Source organism: Delphinus delphis, chromosome 8 (genome assembly GCF_949987515.2).
Source record: "Delphinus delphis chromosome 8, mDelDel1.2, whole genome shotgun sequence".
Taxonomy (NCBI): domain Eukaryota; kingdom Metazoa; phylum Chordata; class Mammalia; order Artiodactyla; family Delphinidae; genus Delphinus; species Delphinus delphis.
In genome coordinates, this window is record NC_082690.1 from 16,005,994 (window position 1) to 16,028,761 (window position 22,768).

At 40.9% G+C, this 22,768-nt stretch overlaps 1 protein-coding gene across 8 annotated transcripts in view; it reads right to left on the reverse strand.

Annotated features, from left to right (window-relative positions):
* The window catches only part of KMT2A (lysine methyltransferase 2A), a 76,231-nt gene that overhangs the window by 49,211 nt on the left and 4,252 nt on the right, over nucleotides 1-22,768 (reverse strand). For all 8 annotated transcript variants that reach the window (XM_060017872.1, XM_060017870.1, XM_060017869.1 and 5 more), the window contains one exon: nucleotides 731-800. In XM_060017872.1, the coding sequence (XP_059873855.1) occupies nucleotides 731-800 (70 nt within the window). The remainder of the gene's footprint in view (nucleotides 1-730; nucleotides 801-22,768) is intronic.

The following is a 22,768-nucleotide window of genomic DNA, read 5'->3' on the forward strand; positions in this document are numbered from 1 at the left end:
AGACAACCATACAAGAAGTCAGAATGGCAGCGCAGATGGGGAATGTTTTTTTCATCAAAAGATCTATAGCCCTCTCCTATACAGAACAATTCTGCAAGCCATTAAATGTTATTTCCACTGAGGATCATCTTGCAGGAAACTGCTGTTAAGTCTAGAATTTCAAGACATTCTAGATATATTCTTATTGAGAACAATGACAAATATTGCTAATAAATGGAAATACCCATGTCGTTTTTATTTTCTTTATTTTAACAGTTTTTCAAGGATCAGATAAAATAGTTTCATACAGTGCCAACATTTTGTTTTTAGTTCTTTGACAATAGTAGACCAAATTTCATCTGTAAAAAACAATGGCCAAATTATTTCCAAAGTCATATTTACTGCCACACAGTTCAAAATGTGTAAATGTGAGGATGCTGCTCTCAGTAGGTAACCTTCAATTTGCCTACCAGGTTTTGCAAGCATTCCATGGAAATCCAGCCCCCATGCCTCTGGTGGTTCCCATAGAGAAGCATTATCAAGGATAAACCAAAAGCGGCCTGACAGAGAGAGGTCCCTTAAAGAGGTCTAGCTCATAAGCCATTTCCTACTTAGTGTGAGGGAAAGGGAAGGAGGCACCCAAAAAACCCCAGTATTTAAGACCACCCTTTACATGCAGAGAAGGCAAGGGGAAGTCACCAGTCTCTTAACAAACAAAACGTAAAGATGCCATGCATTTAACTGGCCATACCTGAAGGAGACCTTGTGGGACTTCGTACTCTGACTTCTTCATCTGAGCCAAAACCTAAGAACTGCTCATCCTATAACAAAGGAAAATTATTTTAAAATCAGGAAAAAGACAACAAAAAAAACATGAATCTGAACATATCCCAGAGAAATGCCCAGAGGAGACACAAATGAATTTGGAAAATTTAGCCTCTATGTATTACTCATCATCATTCATATGGATATTATTATAAAATAACTTAATACTGAAATAAATGGACCCAGCCATATGGCTTCATTACAGACAATAGGAGCTGTGTAGTAATTGAACAATGCATTGATAAGTCACCTTTGGTGCACAGTACATAGGGGACAGTCCTAAATTTCAAACTATAGATACAGCCCAAAACAATTAAAGAATGACTTTAATTCAAGTAAGCAAATCAGTACAATGGCAGAAATATACAGCCCCAATAAAACAAATACCTTTTCAACAGGTAGTTAAGTCTACAGACACATAAGGAATAATCTACAATATCATAATCTCTTGTCTACTAAATATTAATAGAGACTGAAATTGCCATTATCGTCAGTTCCTTAACTCAGGAACTGACATTTAGATGTGATTTCTATACATTTGAGATCCAGAGATTCTCAACATGCATTTTATGGCATCATTTTTAAATGCCCTGTGATAAGAGACTTAATGGTGGGCAGCAGCATTTGTGAAAGGGATGATGAATTGACTACACCAATTCAAGAATGCATCCAAGAATAACTGAAGGAACCATCTTATTTTCAGTCATACTGAGAAAAGGCAAAAACTTCTCTTTACCTCTAACTTTTAACCTGCCTTTTGAGAAAATACTAAGGATTTAAACGATTTTGAACAAATTGTCAAGAAATATGGTCTATTTAAACAACCTGATTAATAGAAATTCACCGATTCAAGAAGCTAAGAGTTTTCTACAAAGAGATAAGAATTTCAGATGTCAGAAACAAAATCCACATAAAATAAGAACAAAATAAGGAATTATAGACAGATTTTCTTGTACCTCCAATTTATACTGATAATCCCCAAACTAAGTTCCAACAGTTAAAGCCCCCCAATTGTAGAGGGGGCCACTTCATCCTCTCGTTTGTCGGCACGCGCCACCACTGAAGAGAGGGAAGGGCTTGTCTGAGGTCTCAATTCTTTTATTTATTGGAGCGTTTTAAGGAATAAATGGAATAATTTATGTAAGTTATGTAATTTATGTAAAATCATTCATAAAACTATAATGTGGTATCCATATTGTAGTTCTTATTATTGATGTGGTTTTAGAAGCTGAAGTTCTGAAGGGCCAAATGACTTGCCCAAGATCATACAGTTATTTGCAAATAACTTCCTACCATAATGGCTACAATCTAAAACTATAAATAAATATGTAAAGGAATCCAATAAGTCACCCAGAGTACAAAATACCCTATTCTTTCAGCTACTATTAAAGTAACATGACACCCATTTTCAAATCCTTAAAGTTTCTGATTTAATTCATTCTTTCCCTGCATTATCCTTATGGAACAACTGCTAATCTATGCATTTCACAAAGACATCTGAGGATTTCCTAACGCTTGCCAGGGGACTACATTGCTAAATGCATAAGTTCTATGCTCCAAGTGTTGCAATGAGAGAGTTCTAGCAACTATACATACAATAGCCAACAGGTAAAGTAACCAACAGCTGAAGTAATGAAAAATGTTTAATCTTTAAAAGAAACATAAGAGATCCACATTGCTATGTTTATTATCAGCAACCTTAGTGAGTCACTTTTCTATATTTCTAACTTTCACAATATGTAGCTGTACAACCCTAATTCAGTGTGCTCCAAAAGAGTACTACTGAGCTGTCAAGCAGTAATTTAACTAACTCTGCCAATGTTTAAAGTTTCCAAGTACTTTCCAAAATGACAGAAGGCATTAACTCTTTCTTCGTGGTCTTGTAGTTGGAATAAGAAAAGAATGACTTGACTCCCACCCAAGAGCTTTCTTTTCACTTCAAATATAGACTGACTTCTCGAAGCATGCTTAAAAAAATAAGCACCCATTGTTTAAACAATCCAGACAGTTTAGCCAAAAACAAAAGCCATCATTGTTATGTTAAAGAGTTCTCGTCAGCTAACTCTGAACTTCCAATTCCACTTAAAAGTCCCCCAAAATCTAAGGAAAACCAAGCTGAGAAAGCACTGGGGGAAAAAATGCTGCAAGAAGGCGCTACAAATGAAGTCCTTTTTGCCTCTCCTGTCGCTCTCATCACCCCCTTTAAACACACGGGGTTCCTGGAAGATGCAGTAAACAAGGTAACAGTGTTTAGCTTCCCAGGGATTTAGGCTTGCGTAGAAATCAAAAGACTAAGTCAAAATGTCTACAAAAAAAGGTAACAAGAGAAGCTGCAATTAAATCCATGTTTGGCACTATGGCATCATAAGCCTGGACACTCGTGAAGAGAGGAAACAGAAGACCCCACGCTACACAGGATGAAGTATTCCTGGAAACTGGGCCCAAACAGCCATCCATACTTTTCCTTTCACTCTGGCTTCCTCTGATGAGCACAGCACTCCAAGACAAACTATAGGCAAGAGGCAACAAACCTATTCCTTCTGGATAATGATGTCACTAGATCGTCAAGATTTTACCCTTTTCTTACCTCCAAAGATAGAAAAATATCCTTGCCGAGTTGAGCACCATAAAATACTGTTGGACCATATTTAGCTTCCGGAGATTAGGAATGCAATGAAGCTAATGTTGTTTCCCAAGTGAAAGCTAATTCTAAAATAATACATGTGTGGAATTTCTTTATTATCCCTACCCCTACCTCTAGGGGTTATTTGAGAACTTCCAAACATACGTTTACTAGCAAATTCTACGTTACCCATAAATATCTTAACATTTGATTTTTATTTTAATGGCAGAATTTTAATCCTTTAGTGGCTATTATATTTGTGATGAAGCAACAGGAATATGTTTTCCACAAGTGAATCTAAGTGAACCCAAAGTATTACAGACAATGATGTTTACAGATAAAATGTAATGACGAAGGTATTTTAGAAAAATACATGAAGTTCTGTATTTCAAGGAATTATGTACTGCTAGGACAACTCTGCAAACAAAACACTATTTCTTTTACTTGTCCATTCATTCAAAAACCATTTATATGCTATCTGTTCCCAATGCAAAGGTAAGTAGTAAGACATGATCCTGCTCCCAAGAAGTAGCTAAAGCAGACAGGCAGGTGCACAATCTCAGCCTTCCTTTAGAAAGCCAAAATCCCTTAAAAAGTCGGTGAAGGAGGGCTTCCCTGGTGGCGCAGTGGTTGAGCGTCCGCCTGCCGATGCAGGGGACACGGGTTCGTGCCCCGGTCCGGGAAGATCCCACATGCCGCGGAGCGGCTGGGCCCGCGAGCCATGGCCACTCAGCCTGCGCGTCCGGAGCCTGTGTTCCGCAACGGGAAAGGCCACAACAGTGAGAGGCCCGTGTACCGCAAAAAAAAAAAAAAAAAAAAAGTCGGTGAAGGATAAATTACTACGTAATTCATATTCTGGAATAAAAAACTGGCTTAAATCTTGGAATAGTTCATTCTTCCACTTGTATTTGTATTAGGTTCATGGAGAAATAGTCAACAAATCTCAAAATTCTTCCAAAGGATGGCAATGTCTATCTCCATGCCTCAGTATTGTACTAGGCACCACTCCAGCATTAGAAATCTGAGAGAGTTTAAGTAATCGAGACCTAAATCATCTGCAGTGATTAGATGCGACACAGTTCCTAGTAATACCAGTGATCTGATAAACTTGCCACTGAGAAAGTCAATGCCTTTTCCTTCCTACCCCCAACTAAAATAGATTTTAGCTCCTCCCGTAAGTTCTTCCCAATTTAGTCAGAGCAGAAACCATTCACCTGGAGTTCTTCACCTCCCAATCTAATGTGGAGGTTCCAAAGCTATTTTGAAAACTCTTCTATTAAACAAGCTTGGCCACACCTGGCCTTTGATGAATAAGGCCTAGGATAACCTCTCATAACCTTCTTTCTTTTCTAGCAAGAGACTCTGCACTTCAGAGCACTGAATTAGATGGTAAGTACCTTAGCATTCTTCTGTCTCCAAAATGGTTAGTCTTTAGAGTTAAAAAAAAAAAAATCAAATTTCTTCACCTACAGAGGTTTATTGATGAATCAACTGAAAATAACATCAAAAACCATAGACAGTATCAAAAGCACCCGATACGTAATTGTTTGAAATTCTTTGTTTTGAAGGCTTATAATTTTTGGTATCATCATATATGGTTCCATCATATGAGGAGGCCACAGAACTAAGAAAATTACTAAGAACAACTAAAGAAGACGAAGAAACGTCAAGGAGGCATATTGTGCATCTCAGTAGCTCTAGTTAAAGAAGAGTAACACTTCTCCTTTGGGAATTTATTCCAGTTAGCTACACTGCTGCTGGCACATTTCTCTGAGTGTCTATCGCTACAAGCTCTAAAATAACAAGGGCTTGGGAATTCCCTGGTGGTTCAGTGGTTAGGACTCTGTGCTTTCACTGCTAAGGGCCTGCATTTGATCTCTGGTTGGGGAACTAAGATCCCACAAGCTGGGCAGTGTGGCCAAAAAGATAAATAAATTTAAAAAATAAAATACCAAGGTCTTAGCGCTGCATTTTAAAGACATACATAATCACCAGTACTTAATTAGCATAATGGATAAAGAATGTGTTTACAAGTTTGTCTCCTTCTCTAGAGCACTCACTCTTTAAAGACAGGGAAAGTTTACTTATTCATTGTTGTATTTTAGTATCTGGCACAAATTTAGAGTAATAAATGTTTGTAAAATGAAAATAAAGGAAATGCAGTACACTGTTTAAAAAACATTACGTGGTAATAGCACAGTAGCATAAAATACTGGTGCACTCAAAAGAATTAGACAATAAGATTCTTCTTTTAAGAATTCATAGGGAGGGGTCTTCCCTGGTGGCAGTGGTTAAGAATCCGCCTGCCAGTGCAGGGGACATGGATTTGAGCCCTGGTCCAGGAAGATCCCATGTGCTACGGAGCAACTAAGCCTGTGCACCACAACTACTGAGCCCACGTGCCACAACTACTGAAGCCAGCACGCCTAGAACCCGTGCTCCGCAACAAGAGAAGCCTGGCAATGAGAAGCCCACACACTGCAACCAAGAGTAGCCTCTGCTCGCAGCAACTAGAGAAAGCCCTGGCACAGCAACGAAGACCCAACACAGCCAAAAGTAAATAAATTAATTAATTTAAAAAAAAACACAAAAACTAATGGAATGCAGTGTGTTTCCTGCTATGCCAGAGGAATACACATGCCAGAGAAATGAATATGGAAGCACAGCAGAAAGGTGACTAACCCAGTCAAGGAGAAAGAGTCAGGAAAGCCACTGCAGAAAGGGTGAAAGCTTACTCAAACTTCTAAAGGATGGTAAATTAGGGTTGAAGGGAGATATTTCAGGCAGAGAGAATAACACATACAAAGGCACAGAGATACAAAAGAGCATGGCATGGAGTGAAATTACAGACAGTTCAGTAGGGCTGAGGCCCTAGCTGATGTGGGAAAGGAGCATAAGATATTTAGGAGGAAAAAAGGCAGAGGCAGATCATGAAAGGCCTTAAATGCCTTTCTGAGTTTGAAGTTTATCTTCAAGGAAGTGTGGGCCTCATCCTGAGGGCTACAGCTCATCAGTAACACTTTCGGGCAGGAGAGAAGCATGATTAGATTTGTATTTTCAAAAGATCACTATGACAGCAGTGGGGAAGTAGAGACTGCCTTTAAAACCAGAGGCAGTAAGAACAGCTATAAAATGACTGCAGTGGCAATGGGGATTAAGGAAAAGGGCAGATTCCATAGACAGTTAGGAGGCAAAATGAACAAGGTTTCAATATAAAGGGTTCAGGGGATGGAAAGAATCAGTAAAGACTTGCAGGTGTTGGGCTTAGGTTGATTAGGTTTATGGTGATATATTTATAAGACTGGGAAAAAAGAAAGAAGAGAGGTTTCTAGGAGCAGGAGGGAAATCAGTTTAGACGCATGAATCTGAAATGTCTGTCCAAGTTGTAAGATACAATGATCTGGAGAAAACGCATCTGATTCAATGAATTTATGAATGCTGAAACTGTGTATATAAACAGTCACCCAGGGAGAGAATACAGAGAAAAAGAGGATACACGGCAGATCCCCAGGGAATACCCACACTTCACGTACAGGGGAAAGGGACGCTAAGGGGGGAGATAGAGATGGAATGGCCAAGGAGACAGATCATGTATCTAAGTACAGAACAGTCAAGGGAAGAATACGCATCAAGAGATGGCCAAGTTGGGGAGGGATACAAAAGGATTTTGTACAGAGGATATCAAAACTGGGAGGTCACCTATGACCTTACCAAGGGCAACTTCAAGGCAGGGTTAGAGGCAGGAGGAACCAAAGCGCAGTGGGTCAAGGTGTGATTAAAAAGTGACAAAAATGGAAGTCAGTATTGACCACTTTTTTGGAAAAGCTCAATTACATGGGAAAGGACACGATGGGCACAACGTAAGAAAAGATTTGCCTGGGGGGATTACTTATTTGTTTGTTTGTTTGTTTATTGGCCGCACCGCACAGCATGTGGGATCTTAGTTTCCCCACAGTGTGGAGTCTTAACCACTGGACAGCCAGGGAAGTCCAGGACTTTTTTTTTTTTTTTTTTTTTTTTTTGCGGTACGCGGGCCTCTCACTGTTGTGGCTTCTCCCATTGCGGAGCACAGGCTCCGGACGCGCAGGCTCAGCGGCCGTGGCTCACAGGCCCAGCCGCTCCGCGGCATGTGGGATCCTCCCGGACCGGGGCACGAACCCGTGTACCCTGCATCGGCAGGTGGACTCTCAACCACTGCGCCACCAGGGAAGCCCCAGGACTACTTTTTGAGTTGAATGTGTTTACATGCTGAAAGAGAACACAGCAGCCAGGAAGAGACTGAAAATTCTCAACAGCAAATCGCTAATAAATGGGAAAGGGATGGGGAGGAGGGGTTGGCACTGAAAGAGAATGAAGACAAAGTGCAACGGAAGGGAGCTCTCTATCAGAAAAGGGGCTAAGCGTGCATTTAGTTGCAGGCAAGTTGATAGGCAGGAGTTAAGCTTAGAGAGTTTGCTGAAATCACAGGCAAAACTCTGTTTATATGGGCATCTGCCAGACGAGAGACACAGATTTCTTCAGATTCTCAAAGAAAAAAAGCAGCTCACAACCTACAAAAGTTTTTTAGACCGTAGCTCTAAAGGAAATAAATCATGGACAATGGCTGATTAAGAATAAATGGGAGGGCTTCCCTGGTGGCGCGGTGGTTAAGAATCCGCCTGCCAGTGCAGGGGACACAGGTTCGAGCCCTGGTCTGGGAAGATCCCACATGCCGCGGAGCAACTAAGCCCATGCACCACAACTACTGAGCCTGTGCTCTAGAGCCCGCGAGCCAAAACTACTGAGCCCACATGCCACAACTACTGAAGCCCGCGTGCCTAGAGCCCATGCTCCGCAACTAGAGAAGCCACCACACTGCAACAAAGAGTAGCCCCGCTCACCGCAACTAGAGAAAACCCGCGTGCAGCAACGAAGACCCAACGCAGCCAAAATAAATAAATAATTTATTTATTTAAAAAAAAAAGAATTAAAAAAAAAAAAAGAATAAATGGGGGGGGGAACTTCCCTGGTGGTCCAGCGGTTAAGACTCCACGCTCCCAGTGTAGGGGGCCCAGGTTTGATCCCTGGTCAGGGAATTAGATCCCGCATGCCACAACTGAAGATCCCCACAGAGATCCCACATGCTGCAACAAAGATCCCCAGTGCCACAACTAAGACCCGGTGCAACCAAATCAATCAATCAATCAATCAATCGATCAATATTTTTTAAAAAAAAGAATAAATGGGAGGGGGTAATGGGGAGAAGTGGGAAATCAGATGCAAAAATTGATAAAAATTGATTTGGTTGGAAAGGGGTAGCCACAGCAGGGCCAAGATGGAAGACAAATAAAGTATCAGAACCTTGTTAATTCTAGGATGGTATGGTCAAAGCTCATCCAATACACAGCAGGAGCTACCTTTGGGTCTCGAATGTAGACAAGGCATAACTCTGAAGTTTGAAGTTTATTCTAGATACATACATATGAAATTAGAGTAGGAAAGAGACTGAATAACTGGAGAGCAGATAGCAGCCTACAGTCAAAATTCAAATGGGACTGGCATTCAATCACTCCAGCAAGTATTTACTGAGTGTTGCCAGGCACTGTTTTAGACTACACAGGTGAAGAACTGACAGAATTCCTGCCCCATGAGAAAATAACCATGTAACAAATAAAGAACGCAATGAGGGCGTGAAGGATTGATGGGGGTTACCTGTGAGGGCTGTTTTCACTAGGGTGGTCAGAAAAGGCTTCTGACCTTGGCAAACTGTGGGCCACAGGCCAAATCTGGACTGCCACCTGGTTTGTTCAGTCCATGAACTAAGAATGGTTTTTAACATTTTTAAATGGTTAAAAAAATCCAAAGAAGAATATTTTATGCACATGAAAGTTATAAGAAATTCAAATTTCAGTGTGCATAAATAAAGTTTTATTGGCACACAGCCCCATGTGTCATCATTTCTGTATTGTCTATGGCTGCTCCTGGACCACAACAGCAGGGGGGAGTCGTTGCGACAGAGACCATCTGGCCCTTTGCAGAAAAAAGTGGCTGAACCCAGATTTAGACCTAAATGATGAGAAAAAGACAGACATATAAAGATCTAGGTGGCATAGTATTCTAGCTAGATAGTAAGTGCAAAGGCCCAGAGACAGCAACGAGCATGGCATGTATGACAGACCAAAAGGCCAGTGTGGCCGTGCAGCAGAATGAGTGAGATGAGAAGAGGTGGTGCTGGAAGAAGCAGACCTGACCAGAGGCCAGATCATGTACGGCTTTGCCAGATAGGGTAAGAAATCTGGATTTATCCAAGCAGTGGGGAGAAGGGAGATGCGGGAGAGATACCAACATGTTTAAAGTGAGGGAATGGTAAGATCTGACTGATTTACACATGGAATCTACAGTTGCTCTGTGAAGAACAAACTTCACTGAGGTAAGAACACAAGCAGGGAGATAAGGGAATAGTCCAACCAAAAGATTATAATGGGCAAGTGTGGAGTTTTGGTAGGAGAATTAATAAGAGGAAGTTGGATTTAAGGTATTCTGGAGGTAGTACAGACAGAATTTGCTGATGGGTTATTTGGAATGTGAATATAGAGAGAAATCAAGGATAACTCTCAAATTTTAGGCCTGAGCTATTGGGTAAAGGGCAGAGTCATTCTGAAACAAGGAGAAAGGAGAAAATCAAGACTTTCTGGACATGGGAAGTGTAAGATACCTACTAAATATCCAAGTGCTTCAATGCATATCTGTTTCCTTGTCTGGGAATAGCAGTGGCTACCTCAGCAGGTGGGCAAGATTAGGTGAGATGATACATGAGAAGCACTGAGAATACTGCCTGACCCACAACACTCGATAAACACTCAACATGCTTATTATTATTACGCAAATGGAACGTCAAATAGGCAGCTGGAAATACAAGCCTGGGACTCAAAGAAGTAGTCAAGGTTTAGAGACAAAGATTTAGGAGTCCTCAGCATACAGAGGAGGCCTGGATGAGGTCACCGAGGACAAGTGCACAGATAGAGAAGGTGGCCAAAGGCAGACTCTTAGGTGACGCCAGCATTCAGGGGAGTTAAGCAGAGGAAGGAAGCCATACAGAATACTGAACATTAATAACCAATGAGTTAAGAAAAAAGCAGATGAGTGTAGTGTTACAGAATCCAAGAAAAGAGTGTTTCAAGAAGGGAGTGGTCACCTGGTTCAAATGCTGCCCAAAGGTTGAACAGGAGGAGGACTGAGAATTATCTATTCAATCTGGCAAGAGAGAGGCCCTTGAGGATTTTGATAAGAGCAATTTCCTAGAGTCATGGGGATAAAAGCCCAATTGCAGGGGTTGAGGAGTGGCTGAGAGGTGAGAAAGTGGCACCTGCAATTACATACTGCACTTTCAAGGAGTTCTGTTGTGAAAGGGAGCAGAAAATTGGGTAGTAGCTGGGGGAGGACCTGGGGTCAAGGGTTTTTTAAAACAAGGATTATATTAAGACAGTTTTATATGTTGATGAGAGAGAAACTGGTGATGCAGGAGAGAGGGGGAATAACTGCAGGAATGACCCTGAGTAGATGAGAGGGGATGGAATCCAGAGTACAAGTGGAGAGTGGCACTTCTTCAGTTGTAGAAGGCAGTAAAGGATGTGCTAGTGCTTAAGTTCCCTTTTAACAGGAAGGGGAAAGCTATTAAATACCCTGGGAGTGGGCTTCCCTGGTGGCGCAGTGCTTGAGAGTCCGCCTGCCAATGCAGGGGACGCGGGTTCGGGCCCCGGTCCGGGAAGATCCCACATGCCGCGGAGCGGCTGGGCCCGTGAGCCATGGCCGCTGAGCCTGCGCATCCAGAGCCTGTGCTCCGCAACGGGAGAGGCCACAACCGTGAGAGGCCCGCGTACCGCAAAAAAAAAAAAAAAAATACCCTGGGCGTACTTTAAATATCTTGATTCATATCTTGATTCACATATTACACCTGGTATAACTGACTCTCAAGAATCAGTAAATCAGTAAATGAAGACTACTATTTGAATTGCTCCCAAGAACAGTTCTGTTAATATTAGTTTTGAGAGCTTTCTTTGGCCTTCAAATTACCAACTTCCAAAGTATCTTGCAAGGTATTATAATTTTAGTATTTATATTCATGCTATATTTTAAGCCGAGCTCAGTAAAGAGAAATCAGACAGTAAGTTCCATGAGGGAAGGGGGGAAGGGACCTGTTCAATGCTAATGCCCCAATACTTGGTCATCTGCCTGGTACATAAAAGATGTTCTTTGAAAAACAGATTAGATTTCCAGTCACCGTTTCTTACTCTGTAGAGTGCTATGTTTATGAATGCCATTTAGGAGGAAGATGAGCCTCTTTGCAAGCAGTTTTTCACCATTTGTAAAAGAAAAAAAGATAGTGACACCTGTAAATCATTTCCAAAAAGTGAATTTAACAATGGTGTTTTTGAATTTATAAGAAGGGAAAAGAATAAAATACTCAAGCATAGTCAATTACACAGATATCAGGAGACAAACTTCTTAAGCCAAGATGGTTTCTGAAATCCAAGCAGTCTAGAAATGTACACAGTTACTGAACTGACATCATAGTCTCTTGTCAACAGAATGGCAGGGACAGGGCCAAGGCCAGATTCTCTCTGGCTACTGGTGCCTCAAAGAGAACTGTGGCTGTTTGAATGCAAAACAGATAGGAAGAGATTTACACTGTTTTAAATATGATCTCTGCCTGATACTGAGAAATGTTAACCCCCAAAGCCACCTAGGATTAAAGAGTGCAAAGACAGTAACACAATGTTCTTCAATAACAATAGTTGGTAAAATTTTCACCCACACAAGAATGAAATTGTTTTCAAATATTTAATTCAATTCTACCTAGCAACTCTCACCTAAGAAATACAAATGATACCCACTTTGTAATTAAAGAAAGAAGTAGTTCCTCATCCTCACTCCATTATCAACAAGAGCAAGAAGCAAAGATGCTCAAAACAGCTAAACAAATGAGACAGGTGAACTCCACCCATCCTGCTCCGGAAAAAGAGGTCGACAAAAAGAAGCTCATTGTCTTAAAAAAAAAAGGCAAAATGAATGCACTACATCAGATAGTAAGCTATACAGATTCTTGGCAATGCCCCAAATCACTTCACACGACCTTAAAAAACAAACAAACAAACAAAAATCAGGACTTCCAAACTCCTAGGTTCCAAGTCTGAACTGGTTTATCTACTTGCTGAAGCAAAAGAAATAAGCCCACTTATATACTGTAGAAATTAAATTAATCAGCACAATGACAGGGTTTATTCATCTCTGTTTAACAGGAAAGTACCACAAAATGACCAGATCCACTTGAATAGGCTGGAAAAATTAAACAAACACCAACACTGTTTTCAGAGATGGTTCTCTTTATTACAAGAGGTTTTGGTCCTCCATATGCCAACTTTCAGCAGTTAACTTCATTTTGAGCTATATGTTCATTCAACTACAAGTTTCTATTATAAAATTTGTAGTTCTTTCTTCCAGCTTGTTCTGATCTTGCTGCAAAAGTCAGGTTGCATCTTTCCTTCTGGGCTGTCGAATGATCAACAGCAACTAAAGTAACATTGAGAAATTCACAACTTTCTTTCCTCTAAAGGTAAAAAGAGTTATCTCTCCAAAAAGCCAGTTTTCTGAAGGAGCAAAGTGAAGTTACATGACAAAAGTAAATAATCCCTTTGGCAAAACAACAAAGCTACTAAGTCAGCCAACACAATTTTGACCTAACATTTTTGAGGAATTAATGTACAATATATGAGTTGGGAAGTTGTGTTCTTACTAACTTAAAAAACCAACTGACTCTTCTGACTACTACATCATATTTGGAAGTTTCATCACCACATTCTGAGAAGCACACATTAGGTGGCATTAACTTACTTAAAAAAAAAAGTCCCTGGTATTTTATTAGTCAACACTGGAATCTCTCAAGTAGAATAAAGAATCAGGAGAGGGCTTCTCTGGTGGCGCGGTGGTTGGGAGTCTGCCTGCCGATGCGGGGGACGTGGGTTCGTGCCCCAGTCCGGGGGGATGCTGCGTGCCGCGGAGCGGCTGGGCCCGTGGACCGTGGCCGCTGGGCCTGCGTGTCCGGAGCCTGCGCCCCACAACGGGGGAGGCTGCGGCGGTGGGAGGCCCGCGTACCGAAAAAAAAAAAAAAAAGAATCATGAGAATTATTCTTTGCCGTTTTATAATCTTTTGTTTTCTGAATTTCTACTTGTATGAGGAGCAATTGAAAGTTACGGGAAAAGGGGCTTCCCTGGTGGCGCAGTGGTTAAGAATCCACCTGCCAGGGCTTCCCTGGTGGCACAGTGGTTAAGTATCCGCCTGCCAAAGCAGGGGACACGGGTTCGATCCCTGGTCCAGGAAGATCCCACATGCCGCGGAGCAACTAAGCCCATGTGCCACAACTACTGAGCCTGTGCTCTAGAGCCCGTGAGCCACAACTACTGAGCCTGCATGCTGCAACTACTGAAACCCGCGCTCCTAGAGCCCGTACTCCACAACAAGAGAAGCCAACGCAATGAGAAGCCCGCGCACTGCAATGAACAGTAGCCCCCACTCAGCCCCTGCTCGCCACAACTAGAGAAAGCCTGCGCGCAGCAACAAAGACCCTACTCAGCCAATAAATAAATAAATAAATTTATTTATTTATTATTATTTTTTTTTAAAAAAAGAATCCAACTGCCAATGCAGGGGACACGGGTTCGAGCCCTGGCCCAGGAAGATCCCACATGTCGCGGAGCAACTAAGCCTGTGCACCACAACTACTGAGCCTGCGAGCCACAACTACTGAAGCCCAGGCGCCTAGAGCCTGTGCTCTGCAACAAGAGAAGCCACTGCAAGGAGAAGCCCGCTGCACCGCAATGAAGCGTAGCCCGGCTCACTGCAAGTAGAGAAAGCCCGCGCACAGCAACAAAGACCCAATGCAGCCAAAAATAAATAAAGAAAATAAATAAAAATTAAAAAAAAAAAAGTTACGGGAAAAGTATGCCTCCCTTATATTTCCAATTCCCAGTTTCTCAAATGACACCAATTTTACAATTAGGGAATCAAGCTGCCCTTCACTTTGCCACCACTTGCAGAATCCCTGCAACAATCCAGCTTCACCTTTGAACTCCAGTCATTTTATGAGATGATCTGGTTAACAGTAGACAGCATTTACTATACGAAACTTAGAAAATATTCATTATATTTTTAATATTTAAAGCCAAATAACCTTAAATAAGCCTAGTATCCATTTATCTACAAGAAGGAAATTATACACAATTCCAGTACTAAATTCCAAAGTCCTAAAGCTTCAATAACCCACTCAAGGTTTTGCGACTAAGAGCTAGTAGGAAAATGAGCTGGTGTTAATATCAGCTCTGCCCAGACTTTTGGTAATCTATATGAATAATCCCAATTCACAGTTTTCATTCTGACTGTACCGGAAATGCTTTTCGCAACCCAACATATCTAAAAAGGTTTCATTCTAAGTAATGTAAGCCCTCCTCATGGCCTCAAAAGCCAAGGGTCAGAGGCCTTTATAATCCTCATTCACATGAAGCCAACTTATTAGACTGGAAAGGATTTACAAAGCACTTGTTATAATGCATCCACAAGCAGTGATACCCTTAACAAGGGATATTCTGAAGCACAGCTCTTTAGACTACAACTGAAAATGGACATAAAAGCTACAAATATTTATTTGTTTCCTATATTGAGACCACATCTACTACTTTCCCTGGTTTCTCTTGATGTTTAAGGTTTCCCTCTTAGCTCCCTCTTAGCTCATTTTCTAAGTTTTTATTCTCCTATAAAACCACTATAAAATCATTTCACACACAAAAAAATCATTTCATAAAGACATTTCTTTGGAGCTTACTACTGAAAGTTAATTATTGCCATAAACTGACAATTCAAATACTTCTTAGGGACCCTAGGACCCCTTGGGGAATATTAAAAAGTATAAAACATGATCCATGCCCTCTAGGATCTAAATAGAAATATACTTATTGATTCAGAGAATGAGAAGGTAGCTTGAGAAGTCATTTTACACATACATAGGCAGGACTCCTGTCCTTTAAAATTCACCTCCAGAGAAGATCATAAAATTATTTCGGTAATCTTTTCGCCATCACTATAATGAAAACCATCATTAGCAACAAGTTCCTTACACAACTACCCTTTGCTTCAATTTAAACCTATTTTTCTCTTATTTTAGCATCAGTAGAGCTGGAAAACAGCTGGTTACCATTCCTAATAGTGGATCCATTCATGTTTTTTGAAGAGTTATTAAGTTGCCTCTTAACTTTTCATTCTCCCAACCTTTCCTCATAGGTCTGACTTCCAATCATATAATCATCTTTTGAGTCTCCTCAGAAACCTCTCCAAGGTACCCTCATCCCCTCTAAGTTGAGGAACCTAGAAGTGGAAACAACACTCAAGTAAGTGGGTGATCAGTGCCAGCATTATCTATATAAAAGATGATGCCGGGCTTCCCTGGTGGCGCGGTGGTTGAGAGTCTGCCTGCTAATGCAGGAGACACGGGTTCGTGCCCCGGTCCGGGAAGATCCCACATGCCGCGGAGCAGCTGGGCCCATGAGCCATGGCTGCTGAGCCTGTGCGTCCGGAGCCTGTGCTCTGCAACGGGAGAGGCCAAAACAGTGAGAGGCCCGCGTACCGCAAAAAAAAAAAGATGATGCCATCCCATCAGGATTCCTCAACACTTTTTTTTTTTTTAACATCTTTATTAGAGTATAATTGCTTTACAATGGTGTGTTAGTTTCTGCTTTATAACACTCAACATCACTTTTAAAGCCCTAATCGGTACTTTTATAAAAATGTCCTTTGATGGCTCTTAAGACTTTCCTCTGCGGTACTTAAGTTAGCTTACTATTTTTCAAAATTACTCAAAATTATCCTGCTAATAGTCTTCAACAACATAATAGCTTATGCGATATGTCCTTGCAAAATGTTCCTAGAAGTTGTATGTATACCAAATTTTCAGTTCAACAAACATTCACTGATCACCTTCTATATGAAAAGTCACCACTGTAAACAATATAAAACACAAATGATGACTCAGAAATGGTCTGTGTCTTAAGGAAATCATAATCTATTGGGGGAAAGACAGACACAATCAAAAGTATTTACAACACAAAGTATTCTGGAGTAAATTCTTTAAGGGTAGGTAAAGTACAGTAAGAAAACAGGAAAGAAGTTGAATTTCAGCTAGTAGTGGTATCTTGAAAGCTTCACGGAAGAGTTGGGATCTGGGGATCTGAACTGAGCCATGAAAGATGAATAAGTCAGAGGCAGGTCAAGATGGGAAACATTTTAAGGCAAAGGAAAGGCATTAGCAAAGGTGTAAAGGCAGGTACACACAGACTGTGGAGAACATCTAATAGACTGGTAGTTCAATATGGTTGAAGCACTTTAAGTGAAAATGTGTGTTCAGGAGATAATGTTCAAAATGTAGAAATGTAGGCCAGCTAGATTATAAAGGGCTGGGAATTCTAAATCTTATTTTACATTCAGTGAGTAGTCAAAGGGTTTTAGGAATAAAGTGACAGAATCAGATCTGTATTTAAGAAAACCACTGGCACCACTATACAGTGAAAAGGAAGGCAGTGAGACCGGTTAGGAGCTTATGGTTTTAATCCATGCAAAGGTAATGGAAATTTAAAGTAGGATGGTAAAAACAGAAAAACAGGGACACATTAAAGAAACAATACAATAGTATCACAGACAAGCCTCAGAAATTTATTGGATGGGCTGAGAAGAGAAAGGGACTGAAGGTACCACAGTGCAGAGAGCGTGAACAAGCCTTCGAATAGTTACAGATTTGGATTTGAATTCTAGCTCTGCCACTTACTAGCCATATGACTTAAGGAAACCTATTTAACGTGTCTGTACCTCGGTTTCTTCATCTGTAAAAGGCAGTGTATTAAGTATTTCAGCAAATCTTTTTTTTTTTTTTTTTTTTTTTGCAGTACGCGGGCCTCTCACTGCCGCGGCCTCTCCTGCCGCGGAGCACAGGCCCCGGACGCGCAGGCTCAGCGGCCATGGCTCACGGGCCCAGCCGCTCCGCGGCACGCGGGATCCTTCCGGACCGGGGCCCGAACCCGCGTCCCCTGCATCGGCAGGCGGACTCCCAACCACTGCGCCACCAGGGAAGCCCAAACCCTTTTTTTTTTTAAGTGAGATAAAAGAGAACTATATTTTTCCTCCTTAAGCATATTATCCTCTACTAGGTGAAGTTTAACTTGTTTTTGACTATTCTGCTCGTGGTTATTTTTATTTCTCAAGTTAAGTTCCAACCTACAACTTAGCATTTCTTCTGTAATTAAATTGTTAGCTGCATTGATCTCCACAGACCAACACTTACTCTCCACTCTCCCTAAGCTAAAACTTGAGAACAAATGTCAAATAGCTACCAAGTATAGACTAATGAATCTGAACTTGGGGGCCAAGAAGCCTGAAGAACCTCGGAGTTGTTTTAGGAAATCACCAAGTACTCATACTCAAAAAGATAAGGAACACTAGTTACAGGGACCAAGGGTAGCAACCCCAATATAGCTGTCTTGGCTTGACAGTTATGCAACTCATGAAGGCACTGCCTTCCTTGGTTACCTACCTGCCTATTTACTGTCCTGTTCTTTTTATTCCCTTTTATGCCTTATCGCTAATAACATTCTAGTTGGATACCAACGGTACCCACTGTTACCAAGATGTGTGACTGGCTTCAGTTTGGTTCCACCTAGCTTACTGATGAACTTGACACCCATACCAAAATCAAGAACATTCTAAAGTCAAGATTATAGCACTCGAATAGGTATATATGTGTACACATATATATGTATACCTCCAAGTAAAAAAAACCTGTTACCTCGGTGGGGGAAAAAAAAAAAAAAAGATTAAGCACTCCTCTCCTTACAATCTGAGTCCTACTGAGTCCTAATAATAATTAGGGATCCCTCTGTACCAGGCAAAGTGCTAAGTACTTTGCATGCATAATTTCAATTAAGCCTCACAATAATCTTATGAAGCACAATTACCACTGATTTACAAATGAAGAAACTGAAGCACAGAGAGGTTAAGAAAGTTTTTCAAGGTCATTCAGCTAATAAATAGTGGAGCCAAGATTTGAACCCAGGCAGTCTGAACCCAGAGCCCATGGTCTTAATAAACTCTTAATTACTGTGCTGTACTATCTCACACTATTACAGATTACATAATGAGATTCTGTCCTTCCTTTGTAAAGGTATTTACATATGCACAAATAAAAAATCCTTGCTGGAGAGATTACAAAAGGATTTCCTCATTAAGCTTAAAGAGATGTTATCCACATGGTTTTACTGCTTATAATTAAAGGCAATAATAATCTAGGGACAATGTTGTATGCTTGTGTTTGATCTAAAAATCAGTCAATACTCATGGATGGACAGAAGTTGAATACAAGCACGTGTAAATATTTATTCCTTTAGGTGTAGATATTTATTACAGATACGTGTGATTAACTACTCCCCAGTTTTTAGAACTGAGATAGTACAAAGGAGAGCTTAGTGAAAAAAAATTTCTCCAAAAACACTCCTCACAAGTAATGTTACTCCCCTAATTCAAGACAGAAAGCCACAATTACTTTGATGCTGTAAAATGAGAATGAAACAATGATGCTTCAGCAAAGCGTGGACCATAAGGGTTGGATCTCTCTAAAACAATTCGAATGTTAGAAAGCTTCATAGCTCTCAATGATGAGAGACATCAAAACATCTACACCCAAACATTCCAACCAAACCCAAAACACAGAAATGCAAGAAAACAGATAAAATATATGGAAAAAACTCCAACTCCAGAAATAAATGGCAGTTGAATAGCTCCTACCCACTGGTGCCCCACAAGGCACTGCTGAAGCGATAATTAAAGGTAAAACAGCTGGGGAAATCCCTTTAGTCTATTTGTCCAACAGAAAAACAACTACTCATTTCAAAGAAAGGGGAATTTTCATACACTGCACAGAAAACTGCCAACTAACTCTTACATTTATATCCTTGTTTCCTTAAAACTAAAACTCATTAGAATAGTTGCATTCAAAATCTAAAAAGTTAAACCAAGTTTGAACTCTAAGAAGTTTCATACGAATCCTACAAGGGGATTTATATCATCCAAAACAACTGCAAGTCACACAGCAGCATTCTTCTTTCAAATGTCTTAGTCTTTAAAAGCAAACGCCTAGCAGCATCTCCAGCCTCCTGGTTGGCTTCCCCTGGTGTGTAACCTGACAAGGTACAAAGCTCATTGAAATATTTAACAGTGGTGGTATGGATTTCTTTGGATAGATCAAGAAAAGCAGCTCATCCTTTTTAAAAACATAAAGAACCATTTTATGGGATGCCATTCCCTCAGTCCAAGTGTCTCTGTATTTCCTCAGGGCTTTCTCAGAGAAGTTATTGAGGGGGAAAATGAAAAGGCTAACAAAAGGACCCCTTTTCTCTCCCTATTCCCAACATAATCCACCTCAGCCACAGGGCCAGTTGCATCCACACTGTCATAAATGCCAGCAATTAGAGAATTAGGCCATAAAACCACCCACTCAGGTATAAGAGCGCAGGCCTCCAGCTTTATTTCATGCATGCCATAAACTTCCTTCTTTCAGGCCTTCTTCACAACCAAGGAAATGACAATAACAACAACAAAAAAGTAGCCCTTTGTCCGCCTCATACTGATGTGATCAATGAAACCATCTGGGTCCAGGTGAAGGACTCAAGATTCCTTCTTCTTAATAAAGACTGCATTTCCTCTAGCATGGCACATATAGATCCGTTAAAGGACATGCTGTATTTTGAGCACTAACATAACGCGAACTAAAGTGAAGCTACATTTTCCAGAAAAATTACTTTCCCTGCTTCTGAAACTGCTCTAGAAACCTAGCCAATTCTTGATCTTCTCAGGAAATACTGGAGGCTACAAGAGTTTTCTTAATTAACTCAATAATTTCTAGATCCTCCTGCAGTCTTTTCTAATCAAAAAAGTTAATTCAAATATCAAAGTTAACTCTATGCTTTAAAATCTGATACAATTTAGGAACAATCAGTAATTTCATTTGATTGATTGTCTTCGCAACCACAAAACCCCGAAGTCTGTGATTTACTCCATAAGCTTTTATTTATCAAGCTTTAAATCAATCTAGATAAGACCCAAACAAACACTTTTTAATAGTAAACTCTTTAGCTTCCTTCTTCCTACTAGTGCCTATAGGGTTAAGAATCTGACTAAAATGTAGGTACCTCATGTCAGACTCATTAGTAATTTAACTTTTCTTAATTCCTGAAAATAACGTATGCAAACAAAAGAAGGTCCCATCCCAGCAATCCTAGAATAAATTCCTCCCAAAGTAGTGATAGTCACAAAGCTTCCCCCTTTCTCATAGGTCTATGCCACTGGGCTCTCCACCTTGGCAGAGGAAGAATGGAAAGAGACAAGATATTCACAAAAGGCCGGATTGAAGGCCTTCAGTTAAGTGCTAGAAGGAAGCTGAAGTTCTGTGCCAACACTAGTGGAATGTGGGCAGGCACAAAGAGATCTTAATTAGGAGACCTACAATTAAAACAGTGAGTCTCCAAAGGAGAGAGAGGCACTGCAGTCTGTTATGCCTCAGAGCAAGCGAAACAAGTGTTGGCCACCCCCCCTAGCCACAGGGCAAGGAAGGCAACGGGTATTAAGCCTGCACAGCTGCTCTATGGAAGGCCAGCTCCCAGGTGAGCAGAGATGGGAGGGGAGTCAAGATGGGAGTATTTTCTCTTCTCAACTTCCAATCAAAAGATCAATCACTATTTTGTGAACGATGATTTCCTACAAGAGCATGTGCCTTAAGATAATTAGATGGAAGGTAAAGATGGGGACAAGTGATATGCCTTTCAGCGAAAGATGAAGAAAAGTTCTAAAGACTGCACTTGTGATGATCAGTACAAACTAAACTACGTTTTAGAGCGTATTAACAACTACTCCCTGCAATGTAGGTACCATCACTTTGGATTTGTAAATACATTAGTGTATTGGATTTTTTTCATTTAAAAGCTCACACATCTAAAGGAATATACCACCTAGACTGAAAATAACTTCCCTTTTGGAGAGTCAGGAATCTACAATATTGAAAACATGAAAACAAATTTAGCCAAACAAGAGGGCCTCTCAACACCAGATAATGAGTTATACTTAAAATTTTATCTTCACTTTTCTTATAAATGAAATTGGTCAACTTCAGCAAAGAACTTTTTCCATAAAATCCTTACATTTTTTTCCATACAATGAAAACTATCCCACCAAGTTCAAATTTCTCTTCCCAATAATAATGGCAGTTTAATGGCAAATGTACACTCTGACATTAAAAATTACCAAACAGGGCTTCCCTGGTGGCACAGTGGTTGAGAATCCGCCTGCCAATGCAGGAGACGCGGGTTCCATCCCTGGTCCGGGAAGATCCCACATGCCGTGGAGCAACTAAGCCTGTGCGCCACAACGACCGAGCCTGCGCTCTAGAGCCCACAAGCCACAACTACTGAGCTCGCGTGCTACAACTACTGAAGCCCGCGCACCTAAAGCCCGTGCTCCGCGAGAAGAGAAGGAAGCCACCACAATGAGAAGACTGCGCACCGCAACGAAGAGTAGCCCCCGTTCGCCACAACTAGAGAAAGCCCGCGCACAGCAACAAAGACCCAATGCAGCCAAAAAAGAAAAAAAGAAATTACCAAACAAGCTCACTGACTCTGACTTTTTAAATAAATTCAGAATAAGAAGTTCTGACCTGAGCAAATAATTAATATAACAGAGAGGAATCAGAATACTGGAGCAGAAAAGATTCCTGCGCTGACATTTAGCCCAACCTTTTCATTTTACTGATTGGAAATTTCAAGTTAAAAGTGAAACTGTCCAGACTGGTGAGTGACAGAGACGAGTGCGAGGAGAGCCCATGTCCATCGACTTTCACTCGGAGGGGCTTCTTCTAGTCTACTTGTGTTCTCTGCTTCACTTTCCTTCTGCCCAGCTCAGGATTAGCTGTGAAGGTAATGAAGGAGCAACTCCCACTCTTGGCACATATGCCCAACGAACATCCAAAAAAAAAAAAAAAAATCACAGACACTCTCCCACTCCAGGACCACCATCTTTTCTAAGCCCAACCCAAGAGCCCACCTTGGTCCACCCGAACTAAACTGCCATTTCAAATACAGACAAATACATACCAATGTTGTGATTCGGTTTCCATTTATATCTAATCAAAGTTCGCCATGTTATGATCAGGTGGAAATTCTGCTTTTAACATTTTGTGAGGTGGTAGGAATGGTAACTGGATTATGAAAGTAATAAAGATT